This window comes from Bufo bufo, chromosome 4, assembly GCF_905171765.1.
Source record: "Bufo bufo chromosome 4, aBufBuf1.1, whole genome shotgun sequence".
Classification (NCBI taxonomy): Eukaryota; Metazoa; Chordata; class Amphibia; order Anura; family Bufonidae; genus Bufo; species Bufo bufo.
The window spans coordinates 483,513,905-483,541,802 of NC_053392.1; the positions used below are offsets into that span (position 1 = coordinate 483,513,905).

The following is a 27,898-nucleotide window of genomic DNA, read 5'->3' on the forward strand; positions in this document are numbered from 1 at the left end:
TCATCTGTGAAGAGCACAGTGCGCCAGTGGCGAATTTGCCAATCTTGGTGTTCTCTGGCAAATGCCAAACGTCCTGCACGGTGTTGGGCTGTAAGCACAACCCCCACCTGTGGACGTCGGGCCCTCATATCACCCTCATGGAGTCTGTTTCTGACCGTTTGAGCAGACACATGCACATTTGTGGCCTGCTGGAGCTCATTTTGCAGGGCTTTGGCAGTGCTCCTCCTGTTCCTCCTTGCACAAAGGCGGAGGTAGCGGTCCTGCTGCTGGGTTGTTGCCCTCCTACGGCCTCCTCCACGTCTCCTGATGTACTGGCCTGTCTCCTGGTAGTGCCTCCATGCTCTGGACACTACGCTGACAGACACAGCAAACCTTCTTGCCACAGCTCGCATTGATGTGCCATCCTGGATAAGCTGCACTACCTGAGCCACTTGTGTGGGTTGTAGACTCCGTCTCATGCTACCATTATAGTGAAAGCACCGCCAGCATTCAAAAGTGACCAAAACATCAGCCAGGAAGCATAGGAACTGAGAAGTGTCTGTGGTCATCACCTGCAGAACCACTCCTTTATTGGGGGTGTCTTGCTAATTGCCTATAATTTCCACCTGTTGTCTATCCCATTTGCACAACAGCATGTGAAATTGATTGTCACTCAGTGTTGCTTCTGAGCAGTGTACATAACAGATAACTCCAAAGCATTAAATGTAATTTTGTATACAGTAATTGGAATATATGTAATTAATTTGAAGATCCTTGAGTATCTTGTTCAATGGAATTATGAAATAGACAAATGGGAAAGTGAAAAATTAATATTTTTTTTTTTTACAGAAAATTACTGGGTGGGTAAGATGCACCTTTAAATTAAAAATTAAAAATTTTGCAAATAGTCCTGCATACAAATCTATCATTTCAATATGTGTCTTTTTGTAAAGCTTGATCCTACAGTCCTATTGCAACTAACATTACCACTATCTAGTGCAAACTAGTAGGAAACAGAAAGGGGCGTGACTGCAGGATGAGACTACACAGGTTTGTTTGTAGCCTGTTTCCATGGCGATATATAGCTCTGCAAAGGAACTGTAGATCCAAACAATAGGATATATTTAATTTAGGCTATTTGTAAAGTTGCTTAATGAGGATCTGTCACCACAAAATGCAGTGCAATCTGCATGTTGTAAAGCAGAAGGAGCTGAGTAGATTGATATAGTTTTGTGGGAAAAGATTCTGTAAAATTAGTAATTTCTGCATTTAAATCTCTGCTATTTCTGACTCACTTGTACATGGGGGAGGTGATATCACTGAGTCAGAAAAAGCAGAGATATAAATGTACAATTTATATTTTATTCAACATGTTTAAGCTGTGCACCAAGGGTAACCCCTAGCTAAATGAATTCTCCTCTCCCCTGGCTTGTAATCTTCCACAGCGTTATAGTGCACAACCTTGGCATATGCACAGTACATTAAAGGGGTTCTCCAGGCTTTTATTATTAATGACCTATCCTCAGGATAGGTTGTAAATATCAAATTGGTGGGGGTCCGACACCCCCACCGATCAGATATATGAAAGGAAGGTGCACACTGTGTGCACATGCCGACTCCCTTCTCTATTCCTGCTTGCTGCTGCTATGTCTATGGCAAAGCAGCAGCGAACCGAAAGAGACGGGAGACGGTACGTATACACTACGTGCGCCTTCCTGCCTTCCTTACATATTGCTGATCAGCGGGGGCGCCGGGTGTCAGACCCCCGTCAATCTGATATTCATGAGTATCCTTAGGATAGGTCATCAATATTAAAAGCCTGGAGAACCCTTTTAACTCGCTCCTGCCCTGGAAAAATGAACTCTACTGCTTATGCGCCATCGTCATACAGCACAGGCGCAGGACTACAAGGTCAGCTGAAAGTAGAATTCAGATGTCTGGCAATGTCAATCAACCAATAAAGGGGCTTTTTCAGTACTAAGTCAGAGCTATGGTGCCCCGAGGGGCTAATGTCCACCCTTGCACTTATTAATTTACATATTGAATAAAAACTGGTGGAATGCAGCAACAGGTTTCAATAATAAAGGTGCCATTTTATTAGTCTCTGGAAGCCCTCTCCAGAGATCATGCTTGGTTTGATCATGCTGACAGACTCTCTTTAATTTGTCATGTTCTTTTCCAGGTGCCGAAGCGAGAAACAAAAGTGGATGTAAAGTTTAATCCACTAATTGTTCTCTACAGGACACCCTAATCCATCAGGGGTGTATCATGATGCGTGCCTTACTGCTGACAAATTCTGCCTTCATTAAATATACAAGCTCCGTTGATTAATATCACCTTTATGTTTGTTACCTAGGGCTGTTGGGTATCTACAGTACATATCAAGTTCCTTCATATTACCAAGTATATTAGAATTTAGAAGTAAAATAAATGCAAATAAAAACAACCAATTTGCTCATGGCAAGCAGCTGTAATTTCAGAACCGAATGTTAACAATCTCAGTAACCATCCTCCATAGGCAACACCACTATTTTGATTTGTCTTCGTTGGTTTTTACATCACACTGGGTGTCAAATTACTTCCCATAATTTCCAAAGTGTAAAAAATCTGCAAATATTTGTCAAATAGCACTTCTAAGAGTTTAATATTACTTGGGATATCATGTGGATGTACTCTTTAAGAAAATAACCTCAGTTAAGACATGACTACAGCGTGCTCCTAATGGTCACCGCTGAGATATAGATCTGTACAAGGTTGAAGACGTGGATTGAAATAATCTTTTTGTAACTGACCCAAGTAGCTAAAGCCAAATGGTTTGAGTTACTTGATTAATTTTGTCAGACTGCCTTCACTTAATCCTATTTTTGTTCTGCCGCCTGTTTTAGACATTTGGAATGGTTTCATCCAAGTGGAGCAGATAGCACAACCTTCTGCTGTGCCAGCCTGAAGCCGCTGTGAGAGCTAACCGTCGGCATTTGGTCCTGGTGTACAAAACAGCACGGGGTGCTTGCAGCACAATGGTGGTATAATAACAGCTTATTAATAATAATTAGGTCAAGCGTTTGCGTTGTTCATTTGATTATGCAGCCGCAGATGGTCCTCATTTATCTCCGTTAGGACAGGTGGCTGAGGGCGCAGTCTGACTGCAATTTGCAGAAGCACTCTTCGCATAAACCACTGCATAATGCCACAGGTCTCCTGTATAAATACCGGGACTTGACAGCCGGTGTTTGCCTCATTTGATTAATAAGGTGCGATTATAAAATGGTGACACGTAATCTTAGGGCAATGTTCAGGAAAAGTTATTTTCTGCAACTATTGAAAATAAACTGACAGAAGAAATGCTATGTGGCGCGGGCTTTGACTATCCGGTGACCTTGGATGAGTCCATGGAAGCTGTTGCGTCTTGCGCATTTCATTGGCATTGATTAATAGCACCTCTTGTTCCATTATCTACAGTGCTGCAGCCAACCTCGGAAGACAATCATTATTAACACAACAGGTTCAGATTCTATTCGAGAGTACGCAATGTAAAAGAGGCTCAATTCCCTTTGTTCTGCTGCTTTAAAGTTTTAGCCGCGCTCTCGGAGGAATCAGACTGTGCATTGACATAGCTAATACTAAGTAAGGCAGGATGGCAGCATTAATCAGTCTATCATTGTTCTCATGCTTGTGGCTTCTTCCTAAAGTCAAACTGCGTTTCAGCTGATCGCCAACAAAGATGAATGCAGTTAGAAGATGTTCTGTTCTGCTTGCGATATTTGCACGCCTGGGATTATAAAAGAAGAAATATCCAATCTGACGATGGTACTCTACACAGCTTACACTACTAAGGGGTATTACCTCATCAGTTAATTAAGCTAATTCTTCAGATAATGAAAAGTTATACAATGTTCTACTACACTTTTGCGCATAATTTTCTCACGGTTTTCAAGATATCTGATTGCAGTCATTCAGGGGAAACTGTCATTCTTTACTTCCAGAGGATGACAATCTCTATGTACAGCTGCATGGCTGAGAAAATATACTGGACAATTGTTAAATAAATAGGCTTACATTTTGTAAAAATAATATTAGTAATCCATCATCATTATAAAATGCAGAGAACTCCATTAGTGTCTTAAAGGGGTTGTGTTCTGAAGACAACTACTATCCATGTGCCCAATTGGAGCATCTAGAACATCATAGAGGGTGGTTTCCTGCTCAGGACTCACTCTATTAGCAGCTCTTCACAAGAGGCTCCTGATGGACTCCTGCCATATTTGTATTACATGGATTCATCTGAATGGCCACCATGTAACACAAAATTGCTCCTGCAGCCTGGCTGGTTGTGGCTTACCCCCAGAAAAATAAACAGTTTGTACTGGTAGCAAGACCCTGGGCGATCAACTGATGGCCCCAGAAGATGGACTTTGAACATCTTTTATTAGCCGCTTTAACTGAAATAATACACTCCCAATGCTGTCACCTTAAAATTACCCAACAATTTAACGGTAAAATTTGTGAATATTTAGACTATAAACCAGTGTATCCCAGACTGTCACTTTAGAGCTAAACACAGCAGTCAGACCCCTCATTTTAGTTTACCGGCTGTTAGTAGTTTTGGTAACATCACCAGGAATGTCATGGCATTTCCAGAATTTGACATACTGTATCTATGGCATCTTTTGCTATCTCCTGCTGTAAAATCAATGATAAGCCATTAACCCCCATAGGAACATGTCCTCATATTGCTATTCACATGGTTCAGTGGGCATTGATTGGAAGTAAGACGATCAATTCCAATTGATGGTTCATCAGTCAGTAAACATGGCTTTCATAACACAGGTCTAGAACGTAGTCTAAAATCCAACTATAGAAATACTTTACCTGACATCTTTATGAACTACTATAACCAGAATCGAGGTATGTACCCAGCGTATTTTTTTGAAATGTCTAAAGTTACATTGAATGAAGGGTAATGTCTAGCTCATTCCAAAACAGAGAGCAGGTGAGAGTTATATCTCTGAAATCCTATCATCATTATAACTTCATCATCTTGTGTAGACTAATCAATAAAGAACAGAAGAGGTCAAACACTAGAGGCACTGTTTATCAAAGGCTTTTTTCGTACGTCAATCACTTTTTTTCTCTATGCTCGGTTACATCAAAGGAATAGATTTTTGTTATCAATTTTTAACATCAGGCACACTTTATTAGCTAAAGGGGTTTCAATCCCTCCTAACCTGGAACAGATCGTGAAAAGTTACGGCAATAGAAGAACAATGCATCTGAGACGTGCACAAAAAAAGCTTTGACAAGAAATTCTACAGAGAAATTAGGCAAGTATTATTAATATTGCCAAAATGTTGCCAGATGATGTTAGAGGCTATACAGTCTTATGCTATCCAGCTTATGTCAACATCTACAATTACCTGGACATGAGGGACAACACTGCCCTGGAAGAATGGTGGGATTGGCACACCCCGGAACAGGACAAGTTATCAGCGCACACATTTCCCGTCCATTGTGGCAATAGCATTCGCGGCAGCCGTCATGCCAGCTCTCTTCATTCTCATGACGTCTTCCATCCATTGACAGACACGTGCCAGTCAAAACAGGTGGCCCAGCAGATGAAGGTGATTCTGTATGGTAACAGCAACAAGATTTTAGATGTGAAGAACAACCACAAATCAAGATCAGAGATTCTAAATGATTTTAGCCCCAATTATGACTCCTCAGTTCTGAACCTTTTCAGATCAAAGATGGTCTACTTTATGTAGTATCATAATTTAGTACTTCTGCAGCATTTCTAACTTACTATGTAACTAATAAAAACAAAGGAAGCAGCCACGAAGGTTACAAAGATGTACCAAACTGCACTCTTTAACTTAGATCGCAGTAGCACCGCAACCTTTTCTTAGGCCAGTGACGACATATTCATCAGGCACATGGCCTAGGAGCAGCTCAGCCCCATAGAAGTTGCGATGCCCACCACAGCCGCTATACTATGTACGGCGCTGTGCTTGGTAAGCACTTTAAAGACCGTGGCGCTCAAAGGAGCGCAGGTGCCTTTTCAAACAGCTGATCGGCAGGGTGGTCGGACCCCAACCGATCAGATACTGATGACCTATCCTGAGGATAGGTCTTCAGTTCTTAAGTCTTTGAGAACCCTTTTAAGTTAAATCCCCCGAATCATAGAATTACTTTCCCCTTAAGAAAATAAATTGTTAGTACTGGGGAAAAGATAACAACCTAAAACATGATCATTGCCTTCCTTTTTTATTTAAGTCCTAGCAGATGGATATTACCATTCACTTGTATGTGCTCTATGAAAGATCTCCGGAAGCTGACTCAGCAGTTTATATTTAGAATTCTTATCGAGGCCTAAATCAGCTTCCATCTAGCTGCCAACCTGGCAGCATTAATGTAGCTCAAAGCCACCTGCAATATCGGACTGTCTAAATTATACCATCTGCAGTGAGATGGTTTAAAGCATGACCAGAGGATGCCAGATGTAAATCCCATAATGAAGCTGCACATATGGTTTTTACTTATGTACGCTACCCTAGCTGGAAGACAAACATTTACTGCAGACTCAGTCTGGTTTGCAAAATATGATCGACATGTGCAGTATGTTAAGCTTGACCTTTCTATCTTCTGCTGCCACCAGCGGACTCATGAGCGCAGCTCAGTGCAAGGGCCCTCTGGGCTTGGTAGTATATGAGACAATTGCTGACTGCATTTTACCGTCTTGTTCATAGATGAAACACCAACATACTGTGTCAAAAATTCATTTTTACAGCTTCTAACCAGAGTAAGGAAATGATAGTTAACACTAGCACTTCCCTAAGTCGTCTGTACGGTAAGGTAAATTGTGTATGGAAAGTGCGGAGATTATAATTATCAACTGTGAAAAATATAATCACGTTCAGTAAAGTCCACAGTGGAAAATCTGGGATAAATCAGCAGTAAATCTGAATGTATTAACAAGAGGATTTTCCTGCAGATTTTACCACTTATTTGTCCTACATTTCAGCTTTCACGATTGAGCAGGTGACCTCTGCTGCAAATCCGAAACAAACTCTCTACATAAAGGAGCGTGCCACGAGTTCTGAAATTTGCAGCGTGATTTTTCATGCTGTGTGTGAATGTTTTCTTCTAAAACCAAAATCATTAGCACTGTAGTGTATTTAGTTTTGGATTTTCGGGGTGAAATTGTTTAATGGTGGACGTGGCCTTAGTGGATTTATCCCAGACAATCTGGGGTACATAACTGTGGCAGGCAATTAAAACACCTTCTGTGGCTTGCACTAAAGAGGGCCTATCTGTAGCCAGTTAAAAGGTACATCTGTGGCACTTAAAGGGGTTATCCAACCTGTAAAACATGTCCCCCAATGCCCGGGCCCCTCATATAGTTTATACTTACCCCACTCCCCTGGCACCCACGTAGCTCCTGCTCCCCGTCCTGCGAATCAAAACATCCGGCGACGGGGTGGAAGGGGGTCTCTGATACAGCCAATTCCAGGCCACGACGTCACTTGCGATGCTAGGGAGATGCAGAGGCGGCCCTGTGAGGAGCAGGAGCTACGCGGGTGGCGGGGAGCGCGTTAAGTATAATGTATATGAGGGGTCCAGGCATTGGAGGTCATGTTTTACACATTGGATAACCCCTTTAAGGATGCACATGGCACTTAGGAAAGGTTTTGGTGGCTGGCAACACACAGTGTCCTTTATTGTTTAATCTTAGTCACAGGCTGTGGGTGGCATATTATAATTAGTACGTGGAGGGATTACATATTGGTGGGTATGGGGGGGTATGAGGCTGTATTTTACAATATGCCAAGGCAAATAGAAAACTGCTGCTAGATAATAAAGGATGGAGGATAAACCATTTGATCACTAATGTCTTAAACAAGATAAAGGACAACAGTGACTGAAAAAATACTAGTGGTACATCCACACGGTCAGGTTTCCTGATGCAGTTTTGAAAGCCAAAATCAGGAGTGAATTCAAAAAAGAGGAGAAGCCGTATTTTTTCCTTTATACTTTCTCCCCATTTATGACCCACTCTTGATTTTGGCTTCTAAAACCCAACTCCAACACTCTGCTACACCACAGTAGTTTCAGATTAGGCAGTATTAAAAATACCCATTCTCCTCATGGAGTGTTTAACACATAGTGTACACACTGCGGATATACTGCCGTGGATTTCTGTGCAGAAAATCAGCAGTGTTGTAACCAGTAAAGGGGTTATCTGCCAATAGACTGATTTTTAACCACGCATCACAATTTTTTTTTTTAATTTGTAATAAAGTGCAACTGAAAAAACTTTTAGCCCAAAATGAGTAAAAGACAGATCATTGAAAGAATATGTCCCAAAGGTGTCCATAACCTTTAAAGGGGTTGTCAGAATTCAGAGCTGAACCAGAACATATCCCCGTTTTCACCCAGGTAGTACCTCTGACATGAGCACTTCATGCTTGGATGCTCTGCTAAATCGCGCAGGGCAAAGGCTTTTTCTGGGGATACTGCGTAAAGCTAGAGCAGAAGCTCCCCCCCCAGCATTGAGCCCGGTGACATCATCGGCACTAATGGTGGGGTTTAGTGCTGCCCTAGCCTGTAAAACTACTAGGGCAGCGCAAAAGCCCATCCATCAGTGCCGGTGACATCACCGGGAACACTGCTAGGCTAAAGCCTCCGCCTAGCAGTGTAAAAGATATAAACAAACAGCCCTTGTCCTGCGCGATACAGCAGAAGGCAAGGGAGAGCATCGGAGCATGAAATGCTCCGTTGCTCATATCAGGGGGGCTGCCTGGGTGAAAATGGGGATATGTCCAGGTTCAGCTCTGAACCCGGACAACCCCTTTAAGGAATCTAATCCACACTCTCTGAAACATTTTTTTAACTGTAAATGCGGTGTATATTTAAAAATCTCCAGCATGTCAATTTATGCTATGGATTTTCAACCAGGATTTCACCGGATTTTGCCGCAGATTCATAATGGATGCCATTTACGGCCCATGTGGACGCTTACTTAATGTATCCCAACAGTCCTTGGTACAATCCTTTCATTTCCTGACCTCGCAATGGATTTGCTATTGGGTTAGAACGGTTTAATTGCCGCAGTAAGTCATCTTTCCTCCAAGACTCTGCTGTCATTTCTGTTAGTAAGAATCATCTTCTAACCATTAAGATAATTTATTCCACCAGAAATCAATAACTAACTAATTCCTTGTAATGGACGATAGCACACAGTAATGAATTGATCCCCTATTGTATATAAAATTCTTATTATCCATTGTATAAAACTCGTTCATTAATAAACCATGTGCCATTGATTTAAATATAGTCTGAAAACTGCATCGCTTCTGTGAAACCAGACAGATACTGAAGTAATTGTCACTGAGAACAATGAAAAGGGAATTAAAATCACTTTTGGCATCATTTATTGTGTATATTGCTTATATTTTTTCTACTCTGCTTTTTTAAGCATTTTGCACCATTTTCATCAGCTTTTTTATTTAATCAATTAGTGAAAAGGTTTATTAAAGGCATTCCTATAAGTCCCAGTCTTGGGGAGGTTGTTGCTCATTGGATCCCATTCCCTTGCTCCTGAAGACATCATCACGACAGACGTATTTCTCACATATAATCAGAATTCTATATGTCTCTATAGTTTACTGTGGACTGGTGTCACGGCCTTTGCTGTGTGCGCCGTGACACTTTTGCCATGCTTGCAGTTGCTCTAGGCCAGTGTTTCCCAACCAGTGTGCCTCCAGCTGTTGCAAAACTACAACTCCCAGCATGCCCGCACAGCCAAAGGCTGTCCGGGCATGCTGGGAGCTGTAGTTTTGCAACAGCTGGAGGCACACTGGTTGGGAAACACTGCTCTAGGCAACGTGTTGTGGTTATAGCATGCAGGGGCAGTGTCACGGCCTTTGTTGTGTGCGCCGTGGCATGGTTGCCAACCATGCTGTTGCCTGCGGCAACGGGTTGTTTTTTATGCTTGTATGTGGGTGTGGTCACTTGGCTTTTATCTCCTGTGGCGTCCTGGCTGGAGTCAGTTGTACTGCAGCTGTCGTTGGTGCTGGAGCACTGCTCCAGTCCAGGGTGTTCTATCTACCCAGTCCTTGAGGGCCACCTTGTAGGACATCGATGTCATCTGCGATGTCATTCCTTTGTCTCCCTTGTATCCTCTATGTACCCAACCTCACTTGTTGTTTGTTTGGTGTGGGTTTATGTTCAGGGTTTGTTGTACGTCTTGTTTGCTGTTACATGTCTGGGATGTTGTTGGTGTTTGTCCCTGCTTGTGTGCAAGACGTTACCCTGTGTGTGTTGTACCTCCGGAAGGGGGCTGGTTTCCCTGAGGGGTGAACCATAAGTCTGTATGCAGTGCTGCCTGGGGCTGCCGTGCACCTTGCTTGGGGCAGTATCAGGAGTGCTGGATACCTGTGTGTGGTGTTGTTTGCACGGTGTCCTATTTGGTGTGTGGGCTACTGTATGTTTTCGCAGGTTCCAGTAGTGGTGGCTACGGCAGGTAAGTGTGTTTCTGGTACTCTTACCTGCCGACTCCGTTGCTGCTTATGGTATTTTCCTTTCCCTGCTGCTAGGCCATTTGAGACTCCTGGTCATCCGTGTCTGGGAAGAACAGGTCGACTCTACCCTGCTCCTATGTGAGGGATTATCAGGGCGACTCAGGGCCAAAGGTATCCTGGTATGAGCCATCCTACTATCCAGGTCCGCTCATATGGTGAGGAGTTAGGGTGAGAATTAGGGACGCTTTAGGAGCCCTGATTCCGGCGTCCTGGCCTAGCTGCTTCTCCTTTATACCTGACATTGTACGGTGGGGTTTTTTCCCCACTCCCCACCGTGACAACTGGTTTATAGCATTTTACTGATCTGGCTGCTGAGCCGTCCTGACATGGACCACGGGTGGTAGGCTGAGCCGTCCTGACATGGACCACGGGTGGTACCAGATCTGTCGCTCAGCCACTAGGTACTCCTCCGTTTCTACAAAGAAATGACAATCTCTTTGATCATGTTCTCTTTGAGTTAATGCATACCATCTGGTGGTTTTCATAGTATTTGTGCAATATTAAAGATATATGTATTGTGACAGGGAGGGGAGCAGACAGTTCAACGTAATTGCACATGTCTTTTCACATAGCAGGGTTTTGAATGATTTTAGTAAAAATGTAGACTTTTGATACAGTAGGTCCCAATACTACCAGCTCCTTTAGCAGCTGTACAATCTTCTATGCCTCCAGCTATACCCTTGGCTAGTAATTTTGTATTAGGAGCTCTCTGCCTGTTATAGAAATACTATATCTAAATGTTTGAAAGTAACCTTAGGTACACTGTACCTGCCCATTTAACAAATACCACGTACCAGGGTTGTGTGGCAACATAAAAAGTTAAGTGGGCACTTTACACAATTTACTGATATAATTAATTGAAATCTTCACCAATATCCACATTTCAGACTCCTATTGCGGTTCGGGAAGCTTCACGGCTGCATTCGGTTTGACACTGGCAGAGAGCTCCCCCCCATCTGTGTCGGGATGTGGCTGCGTGGATCAGTTCATTAGTATCAGATGTAAAGTAGAAGAGGGCTTAGCTACTGAGGAGGAGGCTCTCTATATTCATCTATGCCAGAATGACTGTATAAGGGGAAATAAAATCAGGACATCTATGCAAATATAAGTAAAGTACACTAGTAAGTGTTAAAGCTGGAGGCTTGTGTCTGTCGCTTCACTCACTATGTGTCTGTCTGTCTGGTGTGTATGTGTGAACAGGAGCTCAGTTCAGTGTATCTCACCTCAGGTTCAGCACTACAGGGGTTACACCATTTCTCTCCTTGCTCTGTGTGTTGCTGTCCAGTTACTGACTAGTTCATCAGTTGCACTATAAATACCTGCTAGTCTCTCACACTCTTTGCCTGATCAATACAGGTCCTGCTAGGTTCTGCTAGTCTGCTTTACTTTGCTATCTGAGCTATAGTCCTTTTACCTCTCAGCTGCCTTCATGGTCTTTGACCTCAAACTTTCTGACCATGAGTAAGCTTGATTACTCTGGTATTCCGCTATGACGTCCCTGATCCCTGTGGGCCAGCAGCCTACCATTCCTGGTGGTTGGCACAGTAAATTATTGCCGTCTACCAATGTGCACAATTTGAGCCTAGCACTACTCCTTCTAAGTGGAAGATGCAATGAAAATGTGAACACTTTAATGTGCTAGAAAAACCAAGAAGAGGTCATGGACGCCCTACAGATCTGGTGCAGATAAACATTCTCGCTGTCTTTGGAGCAGCACACTCAGGTAATGTTTTTAACAAATGCAGCCCTAACAATATTGTTCAGACATTGGGATCGCTGATCTTATTCCTGATTGTATCTGCGGTTGAGATGAACCTCGACACGGGCACACAGTACTCTCTCGAAAACGTTAAGCCTCCTAACAGCCAACGTATTCGTTGCTCTATTCTATAAATGCTCTTAAAGAGGATTTCTACTCAAAACATAGAAATTAACTTTATATTTGTAAATCAGATGTTAGAGAAATAGCCAGATTTTGGCCATTGTGCCATATTCAGTGTACAAAGATATTGTTGTATATTTTGTAAAAGTGATGACGTAGTGTCAAGGTGGCAGCATTTTCAGTCGGTAACAAAGGAGATATTTACTACCAGTTCAAACATACAATTAATAAGACTGCACTTCCTATTGTCACTTGTGAAAAAATAGATGCAACAAGTGAATAAAAAAATGTAAATTTCTATGATTTGGTTGGACATCATCTTCAATTATTGTGTATACACAGTAATGGTTTCTCAATGCACATAATGGGGCAGATTTACTACTGCAAAAGTGCCAGAATTCTGGCGCACATGTCTTACTCCACATTTAATAAGGGTTTTACACACATTTTCTGCTGCAGCTGACAAATAGGTATGGCATAGCTTAAAGTAGGGTTGGACGATATACCGGTATCACGATATACCGCGGTATAAAAAAAAAGGCGATATGGCTGTTTCCTAATTACCGCAGTATTTTGTGACGTCATCAAAGCGGTCATGTGCGCTGACCGCTTCTAAACGTGCATAGCGCTGAGTAGTACAAACATTACTTCCCCTAGCTCCTGGCTCCTTCTTGCTCCGCCTCCCTTAGTCATGTCTCCAGACTCCACCCACCATCTGACATCATCACCGTCTGTCACCCCTCTGTGCTAGTTCTATTGTATATGTGGCGAACTCTGTGTGAGTACTGGGTGTCTCTGGAGAGACTTTTCCTGCGGCTGCCTCGCTAGTGTGTGCTCTGATGACAAAATTACAAACTTATTAGTGATGCAGGGGTGTGGAAATAAAAAAAAAACTACTTGTCGAAGGACTAAAGTGGGGGCTCAATCTACTTGTCCCTCATGACCATCTACTTGTCCTGAACTTATACTAACGTTATACTGTATGGGGGCAGGGGCCACAGGGTGACGTTATACTGTGCGGGGGCAGCCGCTTGGTGACGTTATACTGTATGGGGCACTAGGGCAGCCCCAAGGTGACGTTATACTGTATGGGGGCAAGAGGGAGACGTTATACTGCATGGGGGCCACAAGGAGACGTTATACTGTATGGGGGCAACAGGGAGACATTATAGTTTATCAAGTGCCACGTGCAGTGCAGATTGCAGGCAGGGCCAGAGCCTCAGAAGACAGACAGCACAACCTTTATTTCTGACACCCCTGCAGATGAGCGTTCCTCCCGGAGCTTGTCCACATCGCAGCTCCCGGCCTGACCTGCAAGCGCTGACTGGGGTCACATAGCATTATACTGATTTATGATGCTATGTAACCCTTACAGTTCTGGAATGTATTGGATAACACTGACATAATGCTGTCAGTGTTATCCAACACATTCCAGAACTGTAAGGGTTACATAGCATCATAAATCAGTATAATGCTATGTGACCCCAGTCAGCGCTTGCAGGTCAGGCCGGGAGCTGCGATGTGGACAGGCTCCGGGAGGAACGCTCATCTGCAGGGGGCCGTGGGGTCTCTCACTCCTCTTCTCCCATCTTGGCCACTCAATTACTGCCCAATCGACATGTCCCTGCTACTTGCCCGTACAGGGCTAAACAACTGTTCAAACTACTTGCCCGGCGCCCGGAACTGCATGTCCCGTGCGTCGGGCGATAGGAATTCCACACCCCTGTGATGTCTGGTTCATGAACGAATCGTTCTTTTGAATCGATTCAGTTCACTGAACCGGACGAGTCGATTCCTCTGACTGAGCTGATCCGTTTGAAAGTTAACTTATTACTTCCCGCAGCGGGCCTCCTCCTTGCTCCCATATTCAAATCTCCGCCCACCGACATCTGATGTCAGAATCGGAGCACACAAGCGAGGCAGCTGCGGGAAAAGTATATCGTAAAGTATTATTGTATGTATGGTGGCCTCTGGCCACAGGACTTTAATATAACATCTCCTTGTGGCCCCCGCCCTCTACAGTGTAACGTCTCCTTGTGGCCCCCATACAGTGTAACGTCTCCTTGTGGCCCCCCATACAGTATATCTCCTTGTGGCCCCCCATACAGTATAACCTCTCCTTGTGGCCCCCATACAGTATAACGTCTCCTTGTGGCCCCCATACAGTATAACGTCTCCTTGTTGCCCCCCATACAGTATAACATCTCCTTGTGGCCCCCCATACAATATAATGTCTCCTTGTGGCCCCCCCATACAGTATAATGTCTCCTTGTGGCCCCCCCATACAGTATAATGTCTCCTTGTGGCCCCCCTACAGTATAAAGTCTCCTTGTGGCCCCCATACAATATAATGTCTCCTTGTGGCCCCCCATACAGTATAATGTCTCCTTGTGGCCCCCCTACAGTATAACGTCTCCTTGTGGCCCCCCATACAGTATAAAGTCTCCTTGTGGCCCCCATACAATATAATGTCTCCTTGTGGCCCCCTATACAGTATAATGTCTCCTTGTGGCCCCCCTACAGTATAACGTCTCCTTGTGGCCCCCCCATACAATATAATGTCTCCTTGTGGCCCCCCCATACAATATAATGTCTCCTTGTGGCCCCCCATACAGTATAATGTCTCCTTGTGGCCCCCCTACAGTATAACATCTCCTTGTGGCCCCCATACAATATAATGTCTCCTTGTTGCCCCCCCATACAGTATAATGTCTCCTTGTGGCCCCCCTACAGTATAACATCTCCTTGTGGCCCCCATACAGTGTAACGTCTCCTTGTGGCCCCCACAGTGTAACGTCTTCTTGTGGCCCCCCATACAGTATAATGTCTCCTTGTGGCACCCCTACAGTATAACGTCTCCTTGTGGCCCCCATACAGTATAACGTCTCCTTGTGGCTGCCCCCATACAGTATAACGTCTCCTTGTGGCTGCCCCCATACAGTGTAACGTCTCCTTGTGGCTGCCCCCATACAGTATAACGTCTCCTTGTGGCCCCCCATACAGTATAACGTCTAATTGTGGCCCCCCATACAGTATAATGTCTCCTTGTGTTTTTTTCTTTTAAACTGGTATTTATCGCAATATAGATCGTTATCGCGATAAATTTTTTAATATCGTTATCGTCTGAATATTTTTGATATTGTCCAACCCTAGCTTAAAGTGGGTATGGTTTACCGTGAAGGAGGTGCGGCTTAAGAGAAATCATGGCATAGGCATTATGCACATGGCACTACTCTCTAGTATGGCACTGTAGGGACAGTGTTTGCCATCATATTATGGACTTATTATCCCCAAGACGTCCAGCTAGTATTCTTAATAAAGTTTATATATATGTGTTTATTTGTACTATAGTAAAATTTAGGTCTTCATTTTATACAATGCAGATTGACATAAGACTATAACAGTCACCATTCAACGGTTTACTTTTGTATAAAAAAAGACAGCAGCTGCATATGGCACATTTATTAGGGGTTCCACCATTGTAAAAAGTTTGTAAAATACTGGATAAGGCCTCATGCACGCAGCTGTAGCCGGTTTTTGCAGTCCGCCAATCGTGGATCCGCAAAACACAGATGCCAGCTGTGTGAATCCTGCATTTTCCCTTCCGCAGGTCCCGCAGAATGTTTCAAATGCCTATTCTTGTCTGCAAAACAGACAAGAATAGGACATGCTCTATTATTTTTGCAGAGCAACGGAAAGGAAAAACGAATGCGGACAGCAAATGGTGTGCTGTCTGCATCTTTTAAACTCCATCAAAATGAGAGGTAGTAGGTGGTAAAACCATGTTGAAAGTGAGACTTTTTACCATTTCATGAAAAACATGAACTCATTTAGGACTTGATGGCAGCAACTTGAGATCATCGAAGTTCTTGAAAATTTTATTTGGCTGCTTCACGGAAATTTACTAAATAATTTGCTTTGGGACAAATTACTTTGTCACAAAGCGCATTTCTTTGTAATTAGCAGGTGTAATGACGGAGCGATTGCGCCACCCCTGAGAAGCACATTGTGGCTTTCAGGGGTTAATCCGGTGGAAAAAAAAAATACTCACCTCATCGATTTGATCGTGGAGAGGCTGCCGCAGCTATCTTGATTGAAGATCCACTGCAAAATACCACATGGTGCGTAATGACGTAATACGTCACAGTGCGTGCAATTTTGCGCAGGATATTCAATTATGATGGCTGCTGCGGCTTCTACGCGATTAAATGGATGTGAGTTCAATTTTTTTTTTCTCCATTTTCAGGGAAAATTGATTCGTTACCATGAAGCACAAGGAAATTCAGCAAATCAAATTTTCCCTGAAATTCAGATTGAAGTTCACTTCGGACACTTTGATTCGTTTCAACGCTAGCAGCAACACATCTAAAAAAAAAGTTGGGACAGGGCCATGTCTACCATTGTGTAACATCCCCCTTTCTTTTAACAGTGTAAACGTCGGGAAGTGAGGAGACCAATTGTAGGAATTTTGGGAGAGGAATGTTGCACCATTTTTGTCCGATGTAGGATTTAAGCTGTTCAACAAGGTCTTTTTGTTGGGTTTCATGATATGCCAAATGTTTTCTATTGGTGAAAGGGCTGGACTTACTCTGCGAAGCCGTGATGTATGCAGTATCTGGTTTAGCATTGTCTTGCTGAGATATACAAGGCCTTCCCTAAAAGAGACGTGGCCAGGATGGGATTATCTGTTGTTCTAAAACCTCTATATACTGTTCAGTTTTGAGTGCTTTTCCAGATGTGTAAGCTGCCAATGCCATAGGCACCATCAGAGATGCAAGCTTTTGAACTGTGTGTTTCACAATTTTTACATGCAGTTTTTAAACATTGGTGAATCTCTGCCCATCTTTGCTTTTGGAGAGATTCTGCCTCTCTAAAATGCTCCTTTTATACATAGTCACTTGACTTAGTTGCAAATTGCTCCTCCAGCTGTTTTTCTATTAGTCCCACTTACTTTTCCAGCCTTTTGTTGCCCTGTCCCAATTTTTTTTCAGATGTGTTGCTTCAATGAAGTTCTAAATAAGTTTGTCCCACAAAAATATTTGACGGTTTTCAAACCAGCACCTGGATCTGAATACTTTTGTAATTGTATGTAATTAAAAATGTTGTATAGCCACTGATTTATTCAACAAAATGTATCTATATAGCGCCACCTGCTGTTTGTTCTTTCTTATTTCTTTGACCTGCTCACTGAGAAGGCCGCACATGCTCAGTTTCATCCTTCAACTGCCTCCTGAGCTGTGATAGGGAGAGCATAGACACACACCCTGAGTGGCAGCAGAAAAGACACTCCCCTTGAGCCTTCAGCTTGATATAAATCTAGCAGAGCAATGAATGGGGAGATCTCTGGATCCATGTGAGGTACAGGGCTGGGTCTAGGTTTGTTAGAAAGATATTGTCATGTCCTTTACCCCTTTATTTTCATGAAATGTGTTCTACGTTGTATTGTGAATAAAATACGTTGTATTGTGAATAAAATCATTGCATTCTTTTTTTATTTATATTTTAGACAGTGTCCCAACTTTTTTGAAATTGGGGTTATAGTCTCCACAGGTCCTAATGACATCCAGGAACCTGACCACCATGTCTTATGCTTGTGTTATGCTTCTGGGTTGAACAAATAATCTACACTAGGAATTGATATCCCACATAAACAAGAAAAAGTTAATGTGCTCTAGTATGGTAGACACAACTCATAGAAAGATTTTGGACTTGACTTATACTTAAGAATCATGTGCAATGAAAAAGCACAGGAACAATCAGTCCATTTGGCTCCTGTATGTGCTCATTAAAAAGTCATTGCCGACTCCATGATGGGTTACTTCATTAGACTGCAGTAATTAAAAATGAAATTGCTACAAGCGGGAAACAAAGCTCTAATAAATAGGGTTACGCTGTCAGAAAATGACATTTAGTAGCACTGAAGGAGTCATAAAGCTGTCTCTTGGAATGTAAGTTTTGTACATATTATCACTATCTGGTGGGGGTTTGATGGCTAGAGCAAGACACAGTATATATGGAGGTGACGGCCTATTCTTACCTCTGCACTTGCAGATTGGGCAGCCATGACTGTCTTGCTCAAAGCCCATAGGACAAATCTTTCCACATGGGATATCCGGACACTTCTTGCAGCGGCAGATTTCACAGCCATGTTTGTTTTTCCTAGACAACAAGATACAAAATTGGGGATCCATTAGAAAGAGAACGCCCCTACAACACAAGTCTAGAACTCTGTCTCTGAGAATGATTTCCGTAATATGAATCCTGTTTTTCCAAAGCACTGATTACAAGAATCCGAGCAGCGATGTAACTCAATTAATCACGACGCTAATTCTGAAGCTCCAATCAGGAACACTGAGGCATTTATGTCTGATTGCTTCATAAAATGAGTCAAATTAAGCACCATTTTGGGCCAGATAATTATACATTGCTTCAGAAAAAAAAGGCACTTCTTTTGGTCTGCCGTTGCAATATGCTTGCTTTAAACAATAACTCCGGAAAAAAGTGATCCATGTGCATACAAAAATTACCCGAATGTTCTGGCAATAGTTAAAGAGGATCTGTCGCCTTTCCTGACACGTCTGCTTTCGTTGGGCCATGCCTCTATTATTCCTGTTTATGAATAATGCTACAACTGGGTATTACCAGTGAATGGTGTGTCTCTGCACATTCTGACACTGGCAGAAGTGAATGGACACACACACCATGGGTGACAATAAGTTATACTTTTATTCATATACCTCTAGCATAAATAATAGAGAAATGGCAGAATATGCAATCGTAAGAATAGATGCTTAAGAACTGCGGTTCCATGGGGGAATATAATTTTTTTTACTAAAACAGACATGTCAGGAGATGACAGGTGCTCATTAAATCTGTTACATTTTTTGTCTGTAGTTCTAATGCATGTCTTCCTAGAGGATGTCATTTACATACAGTACAGACCAAAAGTTTGGACACACCTTCTCATTCAAAGAGTTTTCTTTATTTTTATGACTATGAAAATTGTAGATTCACACTGAAGGCATCAAAACTATGAATTAACACGTGTGGAATTATATACATAACAAACAAGTGTGAAACAACTGAAAATATGTCATATTCTAGGTTCTTCAAAGTAGCACCTTTTGCTTTGATTACTGCTTTGCACACTCTTAGCATTCTCTTGATGAGCTTCAAGAGGTAGTCCCCTGAAATGGTTTTCACTTCACAGGTGTGCCCTGTCAGGTTTAATAAGTGGGATTTCATGCCTTATAAATGGGGTTGGGACCATCAGTTGCGTTGAGGAGAAGTCAGGTGGATACACAGCTGATAGTCCTACTGAATAGACTGTTAGAATTTGTATTATGGCAAGAAAAAAGCAGCTAAGTAAATAAAAATGAGTGGCCATCATTACTTTAAGAAATGAAGGTAAGTCAGTCAGCTGAAAAATTGGGAAAACTTTGAAAGTAAGGGCTATTTGACCATGAAGGAGAGTGATGGGGTGCTGCGCCAGATGACCTGGCCTCCATAGTCACCGGACCTGAACCCAATCGAGATGTTTTGGGGTGAGCTGGACCGCAGAGTGAAGGCAAAAGGGCCAACAAGTGCTAAGCATCTCTGGGAACTCCTTCAAGACTGTTGGAAGACCATTAAAGGGGACTACCTCTTGAAGCTCATCAAGAGAATGCCAAGAGTGTGTAAAGCAGTAATCAAAGCAAAAGGTGGCTACTTTGAAGAACCTAGAATTGGACATATTTTCAGTTGTTTCACACTTGTTTGTTATGTATATAATTCCACATGTGTTAATTCATAGTTTTGATGCCTTCATAGTCATGAAAATAAAGAAAACTCTTTGAATGAGAAGGTGTGTCCAAACTTTTGGTCTGTACTGTATACCTGAACAAACCTCTAGTCCCATTGCTTTCACAAAGTATCACTGTTGCAGGCCCAAATTTAGCCAATTCCAATTGTCATACCAGCAGATTTACAAGTAAAATGATGGAAAAAAATTCTAGACAGTCAAAAATTAGTAACCAAAATCTATATCTATGACATATGCCGGCGCATGCGCAGTATCCAATATGGGACGCAGAGGCTATTATGAACACGTGAGGATTCATGACGTGGTTTTGTCCTTTTTTATTAATACATGATTAAGCACGGATGCACTTTATATACGAATCATTGGCAATTATGTACTCGACACGGAATTATAGATATGAAAGATTATTTATTGTAATCACGATCACTTTGTAATAATGCTGTACTTTGTATACATGTAGCACATGGGAATTATGTTTTTAATCATGTTTTTCACTGTATATTCACATTTATTTATTGATGACTAATTATGTAACACTGATGAGAGCTGCCTGTTTAAATATGTTGTGAGCACTATATTCACTAGCTTGACAAAGCCTCCATTGAGAGAGCTGAAATGCTGCATTGCTGTTGGGTGTAATAAAATCCACCTTTTTCACCACAAGACCGGAGTGCTGCCCTCATTTCACCGATTTTATATATACAGTACAGACCAAAAGTTTGGACACACCTTCTCATTCAAAGAGTTTTCTTTATTTTCATGACTATGAAGGCATCAAAACTATGAATTAACACATGTGGAATTATATACATAACAAACAAGTGTGAAACAACTGAAAATATGTCATATTCTAGGTTCTTCAAAGTAGCCACCTTTTTGTTTAATTACTGCTTTGCACACTCTTGGCATTCTCTTGATGAAAATAAAGAAAACTCTTTGAATGAGGTGTGTCCAAACTTTTGGTCTGTACTGTATATATATATATATATATATATATATATATATATGTACTTGAAACCTAAAACAGAAATATAGGGGGTCATTTATCATGCTAAAATACACCTATATTAGGCGTATAATTGCTCCGCTCACAGCAGGTCTAAAATTGTGGCCGTGGTGTGGGTGTAGAGCGGGACAGGCCAGCAGGCGTAGAAAATGGTCTAAATGTAGGACAGCTCAGAAGCTCGCCTCTTCATAACTTCGGCGATCCACCGACAGCTAAAACGCCGGTCTTATTAAATGTAGTATCCTCAGATTTAGTTCACTACCCTTAACCTGTATCTAAATACTCCCCTACCACCTAGCTACGCCCCTGCAATTATCTACCTCATGTGAAGACTCCTATATCTTAGAGGGGTTTTCAGAGACTTTTATACTGATGACTTATCCTCTGGATAGGTCATTAGTATCTGATCAGTGGAGTTCGACATCTGGGACCCCGAGTGATCAGATGTTTAAAAAGGTACCGTCACTCACAGTAGCGCCGCAGCCTTCTCTCAGCTTAGCCTAGGCCAAGTGACGTTGATTGGCGTTGTGCTTGGTGAGAGCCAGTGTCTTCTCAAAACACCTGATTTCTCATGGACGGATATGATTTCAAATATTGGGTCATCAGATATCTAACTTTTCAAAGCAACAGGATTTCACGATACTCTATGACCATATGTCTGTCCTATATGTGTCTAAATGTGGCCACCTAATGGTTGTGATATGCACAGTCAAGGGTTTTGCTAGCATGTCGTGATATATTTTTGAATTGGTTACATGAGAAAGTGGAGTCCTTAGGGGGCATTCACACGACCATATGTATTTTGCAGTCCACAAAATGCGGACCTGCAAAATCATTTTTTTTTTGCAGACCCATTAACTTCAATGGGTCCGTGGTCCCCATTTGCAGCCAAGAATAGGGCATGTTCTATATTTTGCAGAATGGACATACGAATGCTCAAAGCACACGTCTTCTGTTCTACATCTGTATGTCTGTTCCACAAAAGACAGAACATGTCCTATTCTTGGGCACCCAATGCTGACTGTGGACCAGTTTTTGCAAAAAATTAAATAGATGCAACACGGACGTCATCTGTATTTTGCGGATAGAGATAGGGTTGACTGATTTGCTATTGTTCCACAATATTAGTGATTTCTGGACTTGCAGAACCAACTAAGGCCTAGGTCACACTTCAGTGATTTCCGTCAGTTATTGTGAACTAAAACCAGGTGCGAGTCAAAAACACAGAACAGGTGCAGATCTTTCCATTATACCTGATCTCTGAGTAGGCTTCACTACTGGTTTTGGCTCACAAGTGTGAACTCAGCCTAAACTGTATACTGAGACTAGTTTGATTAAAGGCCTATAAAGCATTTTGTGAAACACGTAAAAACCGCGCCCAACGTCAGATTCCAGGAAAAGAAAGAATATTCAATGGTAATACAGTTTTCCTCTAAGAGGAAGCCAATCAATGTATGCATTGTGCCGCCATGTCCTGTATTAATGGCAACACTTCTGTCTATTGTTTAATTCCTCTTTCCTGTGTCAATGATTTTTACTATTGCAAAATAAACTTCCTTTGCTAATTGTCTGCATCACCCTGAAGCTTGGTGATAAATGTGTAGTCCATGCACTGCAGCTGCTGGGAACGTCGTATTAATAGCGCTTGTGAGTCATGTTTGGTTTTCTTTATTCTGTAGGGAAATGCGCCGGGTGTGAAATCTGGGGTGGATGAGGAATATAACATTATGATTCTCTGCTCTTCTGGGAACTCCTGAAAAGGACATAAGATTTCTCAGAGATTAAACTTTTTGACTAAACAAACTTTTGTACAGAACTTGGTCCCATGAAATAACAAACCGCAGCCTAACAAGAGCGCCTTTGTAAATCTCTGAGCACCAATTATGTTATGATATTTCAAGGGCATGGATTTAGTGGAGCTGTATTGCTCAACTATACATCGATTGCCGCCGCGCTGTATAATACTGCAATTATGCTGCAGTTCTTATTACCTCTCTGTACATTAGGACTGCAGGTGAAAGCTCAGAGATGCAGAAAAGTCAGAGAGTGGTAACCACCTAACAGGACCTTATAAAAATACTTTGGGGCGCATTTATTAAACAGAAATACACCTAAATTAGGCGTATTTCTGGCGCAGATTGCAGAGCAAAGGTCCATTGCGTCGCAATCTGCGACTTCTCCCAGCTCACGCCAGGTCTAAAAAAGTGGGCGCAGTGTGGGCAGGAAAGGGGATGTTTTAGGCAGCTATTTATGCGGTCTAATTGTAAGGCAGCTATGAAGCTGTCTTACATTTAGAAGCGGTGGTGGACACGTAGAGGCCGGCTCTTCTACATAACTTCAGCGGATCCACCGCCAGTACAGGGCTTTACCAAGACCAGCGTCAAAATGCTGGTCTTAATAAATTACCCCCTTTGTACCTATACCATTGCATGGAACAGACTTGTCCCCATGTTTTCATCATTTCACATGGATCAGGAAGAGACTTTTTTTTGGAGTTTCCTACCCTGAATACAATGTGCACACTATTGGAAGCCAATATCCACCTAAACAACACCAACTCCCAATGTCACCGAAGCATGTAAGGCTGGAATTACATGGCGATCTTGGGTGCAACAGGTGACCAGGGACTGCAATGTGGCAGTGTAGCCATAGAAATGAATAGGGCTGCAGCCCACATGTCTGCCACACCAGAATCACAAAAAATTCAACCCTGCTGGATTTTTTTTGCAATTCTGGGGTCATGACAAGTATGCGAGTCACGCTGCTACTCTGCTACTGCTATCCTTGGTTGTGCAGCACCTGTTAAGGCCCAAAGTCGCTATGCAGCCCTAGCCTAAAACCAGCCAATGTATTTGCCCACACTGTAGCCCTGATGTATGTAACTGGATGCCTTAGGCTGAGTTTACAAGAAACAGCCGACCTCTTCGTCCGAAAACCTGCCCCCTGCTGTGACAATGGGCCGCGCAATTTTGAAGGCAATATTTCAGTTCTACCCACACAAATTGTGCAGTCTTTAGCCACCCCAGGATGGCAGGGTTTCGGCAGAATATGTTGTCAGGAGTGTGTAAACCCAGCCTTACAGTAGCTTATGTCGCTCATTGAGAGCTACACATATGGAAAACGGTAATGCTTTTCAATGCCATGAAAATAAATTGTATACAGATGTCTACAGTCAAGATGCATGCCAATAGGTATGCCAATAGGGGTTTCCCATGGAAACACAGAAGCCAAATGTGCACCACATGGTGATCACAGCCTCAGTTTTCTACTAGATTGGTAGTCATGGCTGGCCTTTGGAGTGTCGGTTGCACAGTTAGTACTAAAATTGGTACCTCTGGCTTGGGCGGCTTGGGCACCAGGAGCTTACAGAATCCTTCCTGGTCTTGGTGTCTGAACCCATTACATGCTGGACTGAATCGAACTACATTCCCAAGTTTATTGACTTGGCAGTGTTATTTAGATAACAGTCTACAGTGGTTTCTTGGGGCACTTCAAATCAATTTATTTGGGCACTGTATGGTTACATTGTACATTGTTTCCCTGCATTTTTTGGGCACTCATGTTCACCGTAAGGGGCAGTAGAAGCTATCACACAGAGCAGCATTCGGCCAAAAGCCTGTTAGTAGCAGAATTAAAGGGTTTTCAAAGTTGGACCAAGATAGGAAATGTGATAAAAATGTTCCAACGTTGTGGCTCAGGGGATCTCCTTCAGTCTTCATTTACTTGGCTGCAGCTATGACATGCCCATATACCCATGTGACCACTGCAGCCAATCACTGATCTCAGCAGTATGTGGCCCAATACAACTGAGGCCAGTGGGAATACAGACATGCCACAGCTGCAGCCAAGTACAGACCGACAGGGAAGCCCACAGCGACGTAAGAATTAACAGATACATAATGGCTCTTTTATTATATTATCACATTCACCTCACTTAACCATTTTTCTGAGCTCAGAAAACCCCCTTTGAAGATACAGAGTTTATTAATCAGTCTTGTGATACTGCAGCAGCCATTTCCCATGTGAGGTATCAGCCGCAGTATCTGCACTATTCTACACAGAAAGGAACAGTATGAGCCTTGTAAAGGAAAAGCTGCTTACACGCCCATAGGATGGGAACACTTTAGTCACAATTAGAAGAGCAAAGCATTGCTATTAGTTATTCAGGACTCCCCTGTTATTCAGCAGCAGTCTGCCATCAATGCTGAGCAAGTATTAGAAATAATTCTCGAAGCTTTATTGCCAAAAACACTAATAAAAAAATGGCTAAAGTAGTATTATACGACAAAGGCATAAAGCTACACAGTGCGAAACAACACAGTAATAAACAAAAGTCTAATTCTAAGATCTCATTGAGAAAGCTCCAAAGAGTATATTGTCAGGAGTCGCAAGATAAGAAGACGGGGTCCTGGCATCCCATAACCAGACAGAAACCTTCAATAAATCTCAATCTCCAATGAGAAAGAGCCATTGATGTAACAGTCTCTGCACTAGGAGTCAGGCAAATAGGCAAGAAACGCTGTTACGGCAATGCTACCTGGTCCTGTGCGTTTGTGGGGTCTCTCTGCTTATAGTGAGTATTCTAGTGCTTCTGACCTGGCCTGTTTACATGACCACTCTTTTCCTTCTACTGGGTTTGACCTTGGACCTTTGGTGACCATTCTCCTGCCTTTGTGTCTCTGTACATTTCGATTTGGCTTGTTTCTGACATTGCTATTTGATACTGTTTTGGCTTTGATGTTTGTCCTCTCTATTTCTGATCCCGGCTAGTATGACAAATTAACTTTTCCACCCCGCCGGCCAGCAGCCACCTGGTAAACGCAAGATAGATTCCATTCCACCCACAGAAACCACTCAGCGTGATCTAATTAGGTTCCTGATTGTTGATGCCAGGGTGGCTATTCTGCCATAGGCAGGGCCCTGTAATGATAAAGGTGTTGCAGGGAAACTTCACCAGCTCTTTCTTGCACTAAGTAACTAGCACAAAGTCTGGCAATAAGGGTGCAGGTAAGGTCACCGCTTCGTTCTTCTGATCCGTCAGAAGAACAGAAAACAACAACAAAAACTGAATCTAGCATCCTGTAAGCTCAGTTATGCGCATTTTGCATCCGTGTTCACTAAATAATATTATGTGTTGTAGGCGACTACCTGGCAGATAAGGTTTCACTATAACAAATGTCTTTGCTAAAATGTAACTTTTATTAAATTATCTAAAAAATGTGGAGATTCTCAACTACATGTACCAACTAAACATATAGACCAGGGGTGTCAAACTCAAATTCATCGGGGGCCGCATCAGCAGTTTGGTCACCCTCAAAGGGCCGGAAAACTTACAGTTACTTGGCTTGGCCCTTGGGGATCTCGGACGCCACTTCCCCACTTTGGCAGGGGGCTCGTTGGAGCTGATGAGGTGTTTTATCATAATGAGAAAGATTTCATAATAAGTATTTGGAGAAGGTGCAGAGGGATAGCAGAGCAGGGAGAGGCTGGTGCTGCTACTAGGGGGTCATACCATGGGGGAGTAATAAAGCCCACCATAATGCCTCCCCCAGTAGTAATAATTCTCCTTATAATGTGACAGTGCAAAAAATACCCCCTTGTAATGCCCCCATTTGAGCTAATGTCCTCATAGTGCCCCCATAATGTGCCAGTATAAAATACCCCTATATAGTGCCCCTAGTAAATGACTCCATAGTGCTCCACACCCTCCTTCCTCCTAGTGCCCCCCATAATGTACCAGTATAAAATGCTCCAGTAGATGCCCTCAGTGTCCCCCATAATTTGCAAGTATAAAATACCCCTTCTTAGTGTCCCCCGTAGATGACCCCATAGTACTCCTCTCCCCCCTTCCCCATAGTACCCACCATGTGTCCCAGTATAAAATTGTACTGTACAGAGAGCCTATATAAAATACCCCTTCTTTGTGGCCTCAGTAGATGCCCCTATAGTGCCCCCAATCATGTGCCAGTATTAACAGCCCCCCCCCTGTGCCAGTAATAATAGCCCCCTATGCCAGTAATAGCAGCCCCCCTGTGCCAGTAATAGCAGCCCCCAGTAATAACAGCCCCTCTGTGCCAGTAATAACAGCCCCCAGTAATAAGAGCCCCTCTGTGCCAGTAATAACAGCCCCCAGTAATAACAGCCCCTCTGTGCCAGTAATAACAGCCCTCAGTAATAAGAGCCCCTCTGTGCCAGTAATAACAGCCCCCAGTAATAAGAGCCCCTCTGTGTCAGTAATAACAGCCCCCAGTAATAAGAGCCCCTCTGTGTCAGTAATAACAGCCCCCAGTAATAAGAGCCCCTCTGTGCCAGTAATAACAGCCCCCAGTAATAAGAGCCCCTCTGTGTCAGTAATAACAGCCCCCAGTAATAACAGCCCCTCTGTGCCAGTAATAACAGCCCCCAGGAATAAGAGCCCCTCTGTGCCAGTAATAACAGCCTCCAGTAATAAGAGCCCCTCTGTGCCAGTAATAACAGCCCCCAGTAATAAGAGCCCCTCTGTGTCAGTAATAACAGCCCCCAGTAATAAGAGCCCCTCTGTGTCAGTAATAACAGCCCCCAGTAATAAGAGCCCCTCTGTGCCAGTAATAACAGCCCCCAGTAATAAGAGCCCCTCTGTGCCAGTAATAACAGCCCCCAGTAATAACAGCCCC

General features: G+C 42.9%; 1 protein-coding gene across 1 annotated transcript in view; it reads right to left on the minus strand.

Annotated features, from left to right (window-relative positions):
- Window positions 1-27,898, minus strand: part of CRIM1 (cysteine rich transmembrane BMP regulator 1) — a 772,316-nt gene that overhangs the window by 90,666 nt on the left and 653,752 nt on the right. Inside the window, exons 10-11 of the mRNA XM_040429546.1 lie at window positions 18,476-18,597; window positions 5,394-5,603 (exon numbers count right to left, since the gene is read on the minus strand). Coding sequence (XP_040285480.1) covers window positions 5,394-5,603; window positions 18,476-18,597 — 332 coding nt within the window. The remainder of the gene's footprint in view (window positions 1-5,393; window positions 5,604-18,475; window positions 18,598-27,898) is intronic.